Raw genomic sequence first — 15,426 nt, 5'->3', positions numbered from 1 at the left:
GGGAAAGATTAAGCCTGAGCTTGTTAGAGCAATTGTTTCACTGTCTTCCCAGCTCACTTATTGGCACTCTGAAAGTTATTGTGGGATCACAGCGACTCATGTTTCTGTGGAAGAAAATAATGGAAAGCCAACATTAACAGAAAGCTCCGCTGATTAAACATCACTTCCTCCCATCTACGGCTTTCCTAAGAAAACTTGTGTGGAGGAGAGCTGTGCTAACAGATTGCTTTCCGAGTAAGAAATCTAAGCAAATTATTACTTGGGCCAAATAGTTATCAAAACTAACCACTTTTCTCCAAAGCAGTAGCTGATATCTGTAGATCTTGAGCTTTTGACAAACAAACATTACATCAATTTCAGGGAGGGGGGAGGAAGTTTTTTTTCCCCCCCAACAACAGCCAAGACTCAGTGACTAGGAAAACAAATTCCTGCAAAGAAATGTTGGAGAAGTTTAGTAACGCTAATTCTTTTCCACAGTCGCAGCCCTTTAAAGCTTTTTTTAAAAGGATGCAGTTTTCTAGCCACATCCAAATAGATAATATCCAATGCACAAATTACTGCTACAGATTCTCTCCTCTAGGAATGCAGACAGATTAATCAGAATCTCTACACAGATTGGCAAATACAAATTTTTTGTTTGGTGTTATTCCGCATGCAGTGTGATACACCGAAGGTCAGAATGTAACCTTCCATATGGAATAGCTAGACAATAATATAGGAGGATCATTATGGAATTTATCTACAATTTGAAAAATTATGTTTTGTCTTTCAAAATCTAAACTTCCACATTTATCTTGCACACTGTCTCATCTTTTGGATATTCTAAATCATATTTTAAAAACTCAGATGATTGAGTTTGTATAATGAGAAATTTAATGACCTGTAAAATGAAGAGAGTACATCTGCCAACCCTAAATATGGAACTGACAGTTCTACTCTTATTTTTCCAGGCAGCCACCCCTGTTGCTTCCCTAAAACAAGCAAGCATTTTTGGATGCAAGTTGAAGACCAAGATTATTAAAAAGCTTATATATTTCTTAAAATATTTTTCCAATAACACGTTACATAAATAAACAAAGAGTATAGAATGGTTGCTATATAAATGCACATTCTCGCCAGGTAAACTGAAAATACAAAGTTTACAAACAAAAAGATAACCAAATTCTGAACCACTGTTTAATTTCACTCAAGCATATATTTGTCAAAGGGTCAAATTTTCTGGTGGAACAAAGATCCTAACTGAATCCGTATTTTAACAGGGATGAATATGGTCCATGCTGCAACAGCAGAATGAATATGTATCCACAGACTGGCTGGCACCAGCTTCACCCATGATAAACATGAGACATGAACATGTCAAGAAAAGGATCTTAATGGCTACCTTTTATGCAAGATTAGAGAGTATCCTTTAATCCTGGTATGAAGTCCAAAACACCCTTTACATCTATACCAAGGTCCTAGCAAACAGCTCTACATGGGTTTTAAATATAGCATACTAAACTAAAGATGCCCTCTCTGTTATCTATTTGTAATTTATACTAAGCCTTAGGCGTGCACACTCACACAGAGCCCCCTTGTTTGTACCTAGTATAGGCTGGATCATCAGATTAAGTTAACTAGCATTCTGGAATAGGTTTGCCTAGGTTACCTGCGAATAAAGCCCTATATCATTTTATCTGTGACTTAAAAAAATTATTAATATTTAGGAACTACTCTACATTTCTTGTAAAAGAAATTCAGTCCAGGCTGCTGACATCAGACACAGAAATAAGGGAATAAGCCACAGCTAAAACACCAAAACTTGACTTTCTGAAGGACAGCTATTTTCAGAAGCATTTTGTGATAGTTGTGCCAGCTGCATGCACAGACTGCATTACATCTGTGGCCCATTCTCCTTAAGCATTGCCTTTGTTTTGATTTCCCATTTTGTATTCCATTAGTTTTAAGGCTGTATGTCATACTGCCATTAAATCACTGTTTTCAAGCAATAGTGTCTTCCAGCTGACCTCAGAGCAAAACAGCACAGAGATGAACGTTCATACAACTTGCTGTTACAACCAATAGGTGCTGGAAAGCCTTAGTCCAAAGCCTCTACTTGCTCCGACTTACCAAATATTGCCACAGACCAATTCAGATCTCACATAGATAATATAAGCTAACATTAATTTAGGAGAACAGCTGAAAGTGTAATACTGAAAGTGTTTCAGCTGAAAGTGAAGGGAAAACAAATATATACACAATATTTTACCAAAAGCAGCTTTCTTAAAAGGGAGGGATTCAAATATTTCTGATGAGCTAATGGAAATGGCAAAGTGACTATTTGGAAAAGGTTTGTTGGTTGCAAGGGTTTTTTTGTGGTTTGGTTTTTTTTTTTTTTTAATCTGTTTTTATCTGCTTTTACTAAAAGATGAAGTGAGCTCACTATCAGCAAGAGTGATTTCTATCAGACAGCAAAGTTGAATGGATTCTGTGCTGCTGAGCTTTTAGAAAAAGCCAGGGGAAAAAAAAATACAGCTTTCATCTGATGAACCTGGATAGGAATGATTAAGGTCCTGCCAAGGTTTAAATTCTCATTTTTCATGGATTAACATCACTGTTTATAGTTCAGGCTGTTGCATAGTGACACAAGCTCTAAACAGGGTGACAAGAAAAACTCAAACAAACAAACAACAACTCTAAGACATAGTGATGCCTCTGATGGGAGTTTAAAATGAGCTTATTTTACAGAAATCCAGCCATGAGCTTCACCAACAATGGCAACATTTGTTGAGGCAGAGCTTGCGGGTGAAGTGCCCGAGAACCCTCCAATGATGGTACAGCTGTCTGCACAGAGGATTCAGCTCCCTGAACTGTAATGAGCAATTTGTCTCACAGCTTTGATCCACTGTCAGTTTAGCTGACACTGACTCCAGGAATTAATTTCTAACATTTCAGGGTAATCTAATAAAAAAAAAATTGAAGCAGTATGTTTTAGATATCTGTAGATAACCTATCACCTGCTGCAGGTGTTAAATGTGTTTCTGCTACAGTACAAAGACTCTCAGTTTCCTGAATGTATAAATACATAACTGTAAGACAACATATCAAGGTAAAGCAGCATAAAGGACATAATATTTTAACCATATGCTTCAAACTAATACTGTGTGGCCCTGTGTATTTGAGAAGCTTCCTTAGAGAAAAGGCTTCCTTTGTACAACTGAACAGATCATTTATTTGAACAATCAGCCCACTTTGGCAGACAAATTCAGAACTAGAGTGAGATCAGTTTTAAGTTCTTAAAACCACGGAATTGCACTAGAATATGTTTGGGTTTTAATTACAAGACAATTGTTATAAATTTTCAATTATTTTGTCAACATAATATATGCACTGTATGAAAGTCATAAATACTTCTAGCTCTGGCATAACTGATCAACACTAAACAGAGCAGTAAATACCAGCTTTAGAAAACATTTAGGAAGGGAATACAAACTCTCTTTACATTCACCCCTACTGTTATGCTGCCATAACACTGCAGATGGTCACAATCCATCTATTTCCTGTTTTGGGCAAAGAAATCCTTGTCAGTAGCAAACTGCTCCTACGTTGTGGTTTAAGGTTGTCATGCTTGACCATTGTGAACCAACAGCAGTCACACCATTCTTCACCAGCCAGACAATGAACCTGCCAATATCTTTACACCAGCAAGAAAGTACTAGCCCTAAGAGTTATCAATAACCAGACTTCCAGACCTTTATCATCTCCTATTCCCCTGTATTCAGGCATATGTCTGGCAGTTGGTTATGTGACAGGAGAGGAACATTGCTGAGAGGCTTTCATGTACAATTTTTTTGGTAGGGAATATTTTGCACATAGGCTCCAGAAAATTATATTCACTACCTGCAGTACTGTGTCACAGCTTCTCTGACATAGCCAGCACAGCCCATTGGCAGACCACAGATCGAGATGACCAGTAGCACCTGGCAGCTGGGGTCAGACAGTACCACAAATACACAAGGTATCAGCCTAGGCCTAGTCATGAGGGAATTCAACCATAAGTCTTATTCTAAAATTGTCAGACATGACAGGTTTAACTTTCCGCCATTAACTCTCCAGTGAAAAAGATAATGTTTGTTCTTTTATTTTTAGGCCATAGTTATGAGATAAATTCATTTATTCTTAAAATAAATAGCTCCCCAAAGAGCAGGGCAAACAATTAGCTATGAAGATCATTTGTTATCTAATAAAGCTGTAAGTCTTCCTCTATCTGAACTGGAAGCTAACAGATTCAAGGGGTACAAGCAGTTAAAAAATTACTGTGAAGGGCAAGGGAGGAATCAACTGAGACAGAGCAGAGTTCAAAAACACAGGGTTCCTGAAGCACTGTTGACACACAGTGGAACCAAATGATGCCACCTAGGAATCCTGGAGAAATCAAGATCCTCAGTATAGAAGACAAATGAGGCTATCTGATCACCAGGAACTGTTGGTTACACCTGCAGGAGACAAATGAAGCACAGAGGCCAAAACTATTGAAGTAAATACGTTTTGGACTGAAGTACTGCAGTCCAAGGACTGCTCTAACAGATGAGGAATGACATGATTTCACCCTCCCAGAAGTGTCTTTGGCTCAAGGCCAAAGATGCAGTAGAGCGCACTCACAATGACTAGGATTGTCCAAAGGTTTCAGTGGGTTCTGTAGTTTACTGCAACCTAACTTTAACTGCAGCAGAGAAAATAGTACAAATAACCCTAACAGCTTTGTAGTCTCTTTATATTTCAAACATGTGGAGTGTTATCTAGAGCCTGATGTAATACAACTATAATTTGCCTTTTATGAGCAAGGAAAACTACTAAAAAGTCAAAATCATTCTTAAAGATTTGTAATGGGTGCAGTGTATGAATGAGTTATTAAAAATTTAAATACATCACAACTGCTTTATGAGGCATCTTTTGACGCTTAAATAAAATTGTTCAAGTGTGTATGAACTAAAATGCTTGCAGACCAAAATCTAGCAGCGTTTCACTTGAACAACCGAGCCTCACTCCATGGTTACTCCACTGAGGTCGATAGACAGTCATATGAAATACCGAAGTATTCTACCCAAACCAATAAGGACTGTGGAATCTGTCTTTTGTACCTGCTTAGATTAACAGAGAGGACACAAACCATTCAGCAGTAAGTCATTGAGGAATTAAGTTAAAACCTCCCTCTCAACACACTGGAAAAAAAGGTTCCAGGCTACAATACCCAAAACAATGTCATAGCCTAGTTGTCACAAACAACACAAAGTAACTCCTTTTTCCAAATGAACAGAATCCGAAGTAACATTATAGCTACTACCTCCACCCCCCATACCTCGTTTTTGAGCTCTTAATGCAAAGACTGACAGTTATACAGCTGATTAATTAACTTGACTGTTGTCCCCTAAAAATACTCCCTATTTTAGCTCTCCTTCTGTGCAAATAGCGTAATGTTAATTTAATGGAAAGGTCCCATTATACTACAAGGAAATGTAGTGACATTCCACAATGTCCTCTCCCTGCTTACAGTTCTCCCCTCCCATTGCTGTTGTGCATTCAACACTTTCTATATATTTCATGAATAATGAGAAGCTACTCTAGCCATGGAAAGTGCTGCCTTCCACTGCTTGGTACTTAAGATAAATCATTCTACAGTCTCAAGGAAAGGGAGACACAACCAAACTGATTTTACACAAATGTTTTTTCCTCTGCAAGCCAAACTCAAGCTTTAATTATTACACTTTTCCTCCTTGCTGCTGAATGCCTTCATTCACTTTGCCTACACAGGGAAATACTCCAATTTAAGAACAGGTTTCAAAAGTTGTTGCATTCAGATCAACTTACCCTGAAACTGTTACTTTCTGTATAAAAAGGATGATTCCTCCTCTGCCATGCAACATTTGGGGGGAATTAGCAAGGTGTCCTGCCTAAACTTCAACTTGCTTAAACTGCTGTCTGCTCACCTAAGTTCACTTCTCCTTTTTCAACCGGGTACACTATTCTTCATCACTTTCTGTCCTGAAGTCTCAGATAGCATTGCTCTGATGTTCATGGCAGTTAACCAGGGACGGCTGATAGGACCTCCACATTCAGCCTGCAAAATGTTTTTGGCATCATTCAGGGTAAAACTGATCTAGAAATATATTACCCTTCCTAGAAACAAGCACAACCCAACCTATCTACAAATCTAGTCCTGCATTTCTACATCAGCTGTGATTTTTTTCCCCCCTCATGCAAATATAAAAATCTCCACATTGTTCATGTTCCCTTCCCCTAATTAAATACCTACCACTTCCTACTAATGAACACATTCACAGAGAGGTTCCTAGAGTTCCACGTATGCAATAGAGCTCAGCTTTCCCACCTGAAACATTTCCTTACATTTCTGGTACACATACATTCATTCCTGACATAACTCCACTGAACATGACATTAGAGAAATCCACCAGTAGTAACATTCCTTTGTGCTAGCAGAGTGACACAAAGGAATAGGAACCAGAAACTCATCCATGAATTACAAAGACCTTACTGTCCAGTGCAAGTCCTAAACCAATCACACCCATAAACAGTAACAACCATTTACTTCTTACAGAGCACTTCTAGTCAAATATCAAAACATTTTTTCCCCATTCTGCCCAAAAGTAGCCATCTGACAAAATGTTTTCTGTTACCAAAAGTCATTTTTAACTGCCATACTGCTGCCAGGGGAGCACCAGGTTCTCCAAATACAAGGAAGTCTACTTCTTTCATTATATAACCTACAGAGCATTTGGATGCACTATTTAAGAGAAGCAGACATTAATCCTGTTAAAAATCTAATGTTTTGAATATTCCCTGTGAAGCGTAACCTTTGAAATGCACTTTTCTCCTGCCCCAGGCATGATATTGCAGATCAATTCCCAAACCTAGGTGAGCAATGCAATTCACTATAATGACAGCTCAAGCTGTAATCACAGAAGTGTAATGCACCATGACTCTACCAGCAGCCTGACATTTGGCAAGTTTACTAAAACCTTAATAACAATGCATTATTACATTTGATATGCTTCTCTTAATCCATTACAGAAGCAGCCTTTAGGAGCAGAAACTGAACTTTTGAAATTGATTAGACTGTTTTGAACTTAATAGCATGGAGATTGTGTGGACCTTACTGGTTAGCTGCTGTTACAGAGATATGTCAAACTAATTTAGTGATCATAAAGCCTTTACTTTTATAGAACATAACATTTTCATACAGTTAGGCTCAGGTCAGGATTAGCACCTAACATTTAATATTGCAAAGTAAAGCTATCACTCTTAACCAAATAAAAAAGCTTGATCTCAAAAATATAGTTCCATAAGCATATGACCTATCTTTAGGCTCATTTATATCACCATTTTTGTTTCACACTCTAAATGACAAAGCAAGAACACCTGCAGGAAAAACCAAGAGGTCTATATTTTCCATATACAATTAGCTAAGTTAATTCACTTTTCTAAGTCACTTTCTCCCAAGGTACAAGAAAGGGAATGGTTGTCAGTCTTACAAGGCCATGAAGAAAAACATTTGAACAAAAATCCCAGCACACAAGTGCTTAAGTATTATGGTTAACAGTAATAAAACCAACTGAAGGACTGTTCCTCTTCTAAAACAGCCAAGAATTTCTAACAGACACATGACTACAGTGGCACAGTTAAGTCACAGATAAGAATAAAAAATTAAATTCAGAAATTCTGCATCAACAACAGCTTCACTATGCCTGATAAATAATCTCAAATACTTGGCTGGGAATGCTGCTATCCTCTTCTTAGAATTACTGCAATATGATGTAATAGTTCCCCTTTTGTCTATGGACATGTACAAATAAGAATTCTAGTTCCTGAAAGATTATGTGATTGACATTTTTCAACGTTTTAGTAAGGGCTCTTAAAAATTAAACCCAAGTTAAAAGAAATATATTTATGGTTCAGGCTAACAAAGGGGAATGAGCTTAATTAATAAAACCAACAGTAGCCAGTATACAATCTAACAACCTAAGCTGATGTAACATTTGTTGATGGAGGCAGAAAACTATCTGCTATTACAATTTAAGCATATATCCAAATTCTATAAAATATATCTAAAATGGAACTTTGCTTCTTATATCATTTGCTCTGTTCTAGTTCTGTTTATGACAACACCATTATCTATTAGCTCACTTCACAGCTTCTGTTTATCTTTCGTTATCTTTCATTCCACTGCTCCTTTTAGTACCATTCTCGCATAACCAAAGTGCTCCAGACCACTAGTTCAGTCACTTACAGCTATACACTTTTCTGTTATTCCATAGCCAAATTATCCACAGTCTGCTTATTCACCACTTTCTAATATGCACTCAAAGCTTATGCATTCGGGCTTACTAACATTTAATAACACGTACATAAAAGCAGCAATATAATAGTACATTATCATTACATTGCAAATGTCTCGTGGGTCAATGCCTCCTTGGGTGGGTGAGAAGTCATATGAGAGAGAGAGATGCGATTAGGCTGCTCATTTCCAAACATCCTCTGAGTTTGTCTTTTGCAATAGGAAATGCATCTGTTAAGATTTTAAAAAAAGAAAAGTAGTGTAGCATTATGCCTGCTAACATAGTTAAAGGCTACAGAAGACAGTTAAAAAAATACTTCAGCAACTCATTCTATTTACTGGAAGTCAACATTACACATAAAATGTGTACAACCAGAGTTTCACTTGCTTGTTGCTAGTGGTGACCTTGGTGGAAGCTGGAATTGTACATCAGCTTTCCATCATGAGGAGTAAAGCAGACACATCACCTCAGGTGCATAACATGCATGAATTCTGTCCTGACTGATGATTATGATGCTGAGAGCTTGCACACGCAAGTTATCGATAGACATTACAAAGCTTGTAGGAAAAGTCATCAGTATAAATACCCACAGTTAGTTCCCCCCACACACACATTGAACAGAACAGCTACTTCCCTGTATGTTTACTCCAGAAAGAAAAAAACCCAAACAGCTCAGCTTGTATCTGGTTAATACCAAAGAGAAAAACCAAAACACAATAACAAAAAACCCCACAACACCCTTTTACCTATTAAAAACAAGAAAAGGAAACTAGAGAAGGTTAGCCAAAGAACTACCTGCAAAATCCACCTATGTTAATTAGGTACAAGAAATCTCCATGGAAACCCAAGTCAGGCATACCTGTATACCCACAGTATGGTAAGCTTTCAGATTGAAGTGTCACACACTGGTGCCAAAGTCTTTCAGACATTCCTTAATGTACATTCAGCCAGGTGTCTCAGAGGCATAAAACGATGCACCCTTTCATTTCCATAACAAGCAGTAGAATCTTTCTTACAATATGACACTATGAACTTTGAAATCATAATTACAGTGTCATTGTGCCTTTTTTGCACCTGCCTTTTTTTTTTTTTTTACATGCTCTGTACTTAACATCACTAATGTTTTGGCAATAGCAAGGTGAGAAGTTGTAGTCAATTGATAAATGGCAGTTTTCCAGCTAATGACTTTTCTTGCATAACCTGTTTCTCTTCTGTCCTGGAGCATTTCTAGAATATATAGGTTTATCACCGGCTGTAAATAGTCATGATTTTAGAAAGCAAGCAAGCAAAAAAAAAAAGAAATAATTTCTTGAAAATTAGAAGTTTCCCCATATTAGCTGTGTTGCATTCAGGAAACTTATTTTATTCATGATCTGCAACAGATAACCAAGATTATGCAAGTCATGACACAATCTATATAGCTATTGCAGTGGAAGGGTAAAGACAAACCTGTTTTTGCAGATGCTTTTGGTTTTCAGACTGATTTTCATACGGGGGCATGCACTGCAGTCATAGCTTCAAAAAGTGAAAAAAGAACTCAGGCATAATTTTGTGTTTCTCATCTTCATTCCCAGTTTTTCATAAGAAATGAACAAGGACAGACAAGATAAAGTCGGATCACTGGGGAAGCTGAAAGCATGACTCTCACTGCTACAATCTCTTCTGCACCCTCCCTGTACCCTTGCTCTGTCCAGAACACTAACCCGTATAAACCTTGTAATTCCTGAGCTGACAGACTGTCATGACAAGATCAGCCTGGCAAAATAGTGCAAGCAGGAAAAAACACTCCCAACCTTAAATCAAATATGAATTAACCTTTGCAAACAACGCACATCTCAAAATTCTCACCTTCATGCTACCAATATGCATTTTTTAATTGTTAAATACTCAAATGTTCACCAACAAAGACTTTGAGACCATCTCTAGCAAGCAGTGGAAAGATGTGTAAGGGTCCAATTTTACCAGCCAACAATCTTCCAAAATACCCCAAGAGATACTTGAATCTGAACATCTCTATCGATGCTTTGGCACTTCTGAATAACAGCCATCCCAGTGACAACTCACCCCCATGTTCTACCTCATACAGCCAACATGGAAAAAAAACACTCTGGAAAGTACTAGTGTTTTGTAGCTTTTCACTTCCAAAGCTAGTTGAGCAGCTAATGGAAAGAAATATTGTGCTGTTCTCTTTCTCACTAGCATTTGTTGAAATTTCATGTTCTTCAAATGGGAAATTTCAAGGTTTTTCTGAAGCTTCTTCTAAATCTATAATAAAGTTGTTTGTTTTCTTAAAAATGGCTCATACATAGCACTTTTTGTATGCAGGTGTGAGACCAGGGTTGATCAACGACCATGTATTGGTTACCCAATCTGGAACACATTAGGAATGCCACCACATCAGTGTAGTCTGGCCTGACCAGTTTCTCCATTTTGGAGATACTAAGACGACAACCCACCACTAATGTTTTCCTGCTCTTCCCAGAGTGATAAGGAATTATGACTGAACTCCACATCAGAGAGCTGGCAGGAAAAAGTTTCTTTGCATTATAAGCTCTGCCTTGAAATACACGCTTTTAGTCTTCTGGGAAGCAAGGCTTTAAATTGGAAACCCTGACAGATCTTTAACTGCAGCAATACCAAACAACATCAGTGTAATTTCTCTTGAAAGAAATTGCCCCTTTTTCTTCTCTGGTTTCCAGCTTAAAACCTTTCATTGCTGATGCTGTTGTCAATCTTATCTAGTGACCTATTTAACCAAAGCACAGAATTACAGAACAGAATTTTATGACAACTACAGAGCAGGCTTTGACACTAACAATACTCAAGATTTTGTGAACATGGATTGTTTTTAGGGCTTGGTCAGAAAGGCCACCTTTCCTTCATGTAAAAAGTCAACAAGCCACCTCACAGGTTTTGCAAATGAATTTCTCATAGCAATTAAGGGAAAGAAGCTATATAAACATGATAAGAGGTAACTAACCACTACACACCATTACATTAAGGAATAAGAGACCTTTAACGCACTGCTCTGAACACTTCAGAAATAAAAAATACTGTCTGGATAGCTACATTCTTCGACTTTCAATGAATCAGTGCTGTCTGCAATCCACACTTGACCTTTGCAGGGGGCACACAACTACACACACAGACAGACACCCTCAAACCAATTATTTGTACTGGAAGCTCGAAGGGCTCTCTCTCACAGTATGGGTCTGGACCGATATTAACACAACACAGAACCAGGCAGCCCCACAGGGAGTCTCCTCCCCCACTCCCCCAACAACTTTTGAAAAGACAAGAACCTGAAATCCATTGGGAAGATGCTTGGTGCAGCTGCTCTGGTTAAAATACATGGCCCATTCAACTTAGCAAGGATTCTTCTAGTAATGATAGTGGCAGGGAGCACATGTAGAAAGCCACCACATATAAGGCACATCTGAAAACACTGAGACACTACTGTGGATAAAAGCTGGGATAACTGACCAGCAATCTAAAGCCATAAGGGTCACAAAACCGCCATCACTGTGAAAGCTGGACACTCAATTACACTTGGATAATATCGTGTAGGATGGGTAAAAGAAGCCTCCTTGTCGTGAGGTTTGTTGGGTTTTATTTGGTTGGTTGGTTTTTTAAACACAAATGCTATGCTTCCTGAGCTTCCTCCATCCCTTACCAGTATTGCTAGCAGTTTGGAAGGGGTTTGTTCTGTGGAATTAAATTCTTCCATTGCACTGACCCAGCTTTACTTGTGTTTTCACTGTAAGACAGATACCCATTCTCTGTGTGGCTACAGAACAGCAGAGTTTCCAATGCAACATCTGGAACAGTCAAGTATCAGCTCTATGTTTTCAGATACCAAATTTAGTTAATAGAGATATAAAAAGCATCCACGAACATACAGCTTTTCTGAACACAATTTGTTGCCATCAAGTATGTTAAAAAAGCATCTTAAGCATGCAATTATTACATATAATATCCTATGCTCATAACATTTTGTGTAACCATCCCAGTGCACTTACTCAAATGTTTTTAGCTCTTAAAAATCTATTTTTTGTAATGGTATCAGTAGCATTTGCCAGCAGATATTAGCATACTCAAGTCCTGTTGAAGTCACAGGGCTTTTATCATCATCTTGTTGTTTACAAATTTTATTGTCATTCATCATTGCAAGTCATCAGCTGTACTTGTGGCTGAAGAAAATGCTAACTCAGAAGGCCGAAATCATGATTTTTACTACCAGCAGTGTTATGCTCTCATGATACCTCATGGATCCTGCATATCCAGTATCTACAATCTTCTCAGTTATTCAAAATATTACAGGGACTGCTAGGTGTGGGTGGGAACGGGGGTAAATAACTCATATAAAGCAAAAATACAGGCAATACAAAGTATTTTTTTAAATTAGGGAATAGGAATACATCTTTCAATTCTAGTATCTCTGAAAAACATAAATAGGTTTCTGCAAAGCACCTGGCAGCTTAAATAGTGAGAGCTGGTGTGCAAGCAGCATGAAATCCCTGGGCCTTCCCAGTTTGTGGGGATGAAGGGAAGCAGAGGACTGGTCAGATTCATTGCCAGGATTTTGGGGGTTTTTTTAGTTTTTCAGCTTAGTAACCATTACCTTTTAGGAAAAGGGGAAAAAAAAAAAAGATTAGTCTGAGATTTTTCGGGACCATGCTCTCCACAAAAGGGAACGACAGGTGTGACTACATCCCCTCTGACAGCTTCACGAATCTAAAGCACAAGCCACAACCACGTATTTAGTGACCTACATATAGCTTCTTTTCTGTATAAATTGTACCATTTTAATTTGGTCAAGCTAAGTAGCTGAGTTCCAACTGGGTTTCAGAGGACCCTTAAGGATCAAAGCCTGACATCATTTTTCAATGCCAAACAACAACAGCCACCACAAATTAACCAACATTTTCAGAACTATCAGAATTTTAAAGAGTATATCTGCAGTTGGAAAAAATCTTTAAAGTAATTTCTAATGTTCAGAAGCAAAGATGTTTTAGAAGTTAAGGGTTAAAACAAGAACACTGGCAACACTTGCTGGGTGTTGAGTAGTTTACAGAAACAAGCCTCTGAATGAAGACAGCCAGCAACATGATGCTTTAGGTCGTATGTAAAAATAAAATGAATGCCACCCATTGCCTATTTAGAGCTTAAAACGCTTGAGCTAAAACTTCAAGCTTGGAATGCAACGCACACAATCAGAGCAGAAAATTTAGTGGGTGGACAGAATCTTTTCTGCCTACCCTTAATAAAAACCACGCTGCTTCTGCCGCAGCTGCAAGAGGCTATCCCTTGGGCATTCCACTAGAAAGCACAAAGCAAAGTGTAGGCTCAAAGTCAAAGAGACTGATGCTAACAGATAGTAGGCTGGAGAGACTTCACTCTGTTTCCACAAGGAAAATTGCTCCCTGCACAAAACAGTACAGAAAACTCCGAAAGCTTGAGATCTGCTTGTGTGATACAACAGCATTGAGGAAAAGGAAACAAATGGCAGAACACTGACAGCTCATCTCAAGCATCAGTGACCGAGTTCTTGTCCCTGTGGTTCAATCACTCAAGTTTGACTTAAAGGCAACTTGAGAGAGTAGAAGACCCACAAAGTTGGTGGGTATGCAGCACTAAGGAGACCAGGAGATAACCACCACACAAACAATCAAACTATCACAGCCAGACACTCCTGGCTAATCCCCTTACACCTTCCTGAAACTCAAATACAAATGCAGAGTAAAATGCAAAATAATTAATCCACTACCTCCAAAGCCATCCCTACCTATGTAAGTTGTATTACAAACACTTTAGTTTTTATACCATTCTTATGCTCAACTTCTGAGATTTTTACACACCCCTCAACTACCACCATTTATCATTTTTTTCCTGCTTTTTTAACCCACCCCTTACTCTCGTGCCCTCAATATGATTCCCCCCCTTCCATTTTCAAAACTTGTTACCCTCAGTATTTTCCCTTAAATACATTCTCACTATCTCGTTTTCCTTTTCATTCATTAGCCTGCTATTGTCTCTGCTCCAGTTTAAGTGCTCTCACTTTAAAAGAGAGTTTTTCAACTTTAAAGATCAGTTTCAAAAGCCATTTCCCAAACACAACATAGACATCAAAGCAGTCCGGCTTTATTTACAAGTGCTCTGTACCACCATGAAATGTTCTATCGGATTGTGATTATTCATAGAAAGGCACGGAAAATTGTTTCAAACATTTCTTTAAACAGAAATAACGATTCCTTCCCCTGGAAACAGGGGCTTGCAATTTACTTAGAAAAAAGCCTCCCTGTTTTTCTATCTAAAGTAGAACCGGGAAAGTCAGGCCTACCTGCACAAGCTGCCCCAAAGAGTAGAGGGTGAGTTTCTTCGGGTCTATGTAGAGAATCTCTCCAAGCTCCCGATAAGGCTTCCCAGTGGGGGTGAAGTGTCCCTGAGTGAATTGCTTTTGCCTCCTGTGGTAGTTTTCCCAGAACACTTGTTCTCTTGGACGTTCACCGCTTCTGTAAATAGTTCTGCTTCTAGCCAAGACCCTTCCTTCCTTCTGAGCAAAGGCAGGCAAAGCCTGAATGCACACAAAATCTCGAGGATCCAAGACTTTAGTGACTGCCAGCACCTTGATTCTGCTGTTCTCAGGCAGATCTGGTACCACAGGTGCCTTGTGTCTGCTGCTCTTAGGTGCATTTGGTACCACAGGTGTCTTGAGTTTGCTGATCCTACCTGCATTTGCTGCCACAGGTGCCTCAACTCTGCAGGTTTTAGCTGCATCTGATACTGGCATTGTTCCAGAATGGGAACCTTGGTGGTTTTACTCCCCAAGTTACTAAAAACTCTAGTTTCCCAGTCATGAAAACACGCATCTGCTGCCCAAACCCTGAAGCAAGTCTGTTTAACTTTCTAAAGGGTAGCCCAGCGGAAGCATTTTCTGCTAACTAACACTACATGAGGTCTCATTCCCCTCAAACAATAGAAATAAATCCTGAGGGGCCGGGACACCTATAGACTAACAAATTAATACAAACAGAACTTGATTTACACCTATTTTCCACAACAGCACAACCTCCCCTGCCCGCAGGCCTCACGC

At 38.7% G+C, this 15,426-nt stretch overlaps 1 protein-coding gene across 1 annotated transcript in view; it reads right to left on the bottom strand.

Moving 5' to 3' along the window:
- Positions 1-15,123, bottom strand: part of CCDC60 (coiled-coil domain containing 60) — a 63,536-nt gene extending 48,413 nt beyond the window's left edge. Inside the window, exon 1 of the mRNA XM_010292191.1 lies at positions 14,674-15,123. Coding sequence (XP_010290493.1) covers positions 14,674-15,123 — 450 coding nt within the window. The remainder of the gene's footprint in view (positions 1-14,673) is intronic.
- Positions 15,124-15,426: the final 303 nt, after the last annotated feature.

The sequence above is a fragment of the Phaethon lepturus genome, unplaced genomic scaffold, assembly GCF_000687285.1.
Source record: "Phaethon lepturus isolate BGI_N335 unplaced genomic scaffold, ASM68728v1 scaffold11588, whole genome shotgun sequence".
NCBI classification, from domain to species: domain Eukaryota; kingdom Metazoa; phylum Chordata; class Aves; order Phaethontiformes; family Phaethontidae; genus Phaethon; species Phaethon lepturus.
The sequence above is the reverse complement of the archived record's forward strand: the minus strand, read 5'-3'. Positions and strand labels throughout refer to the sequence as shown.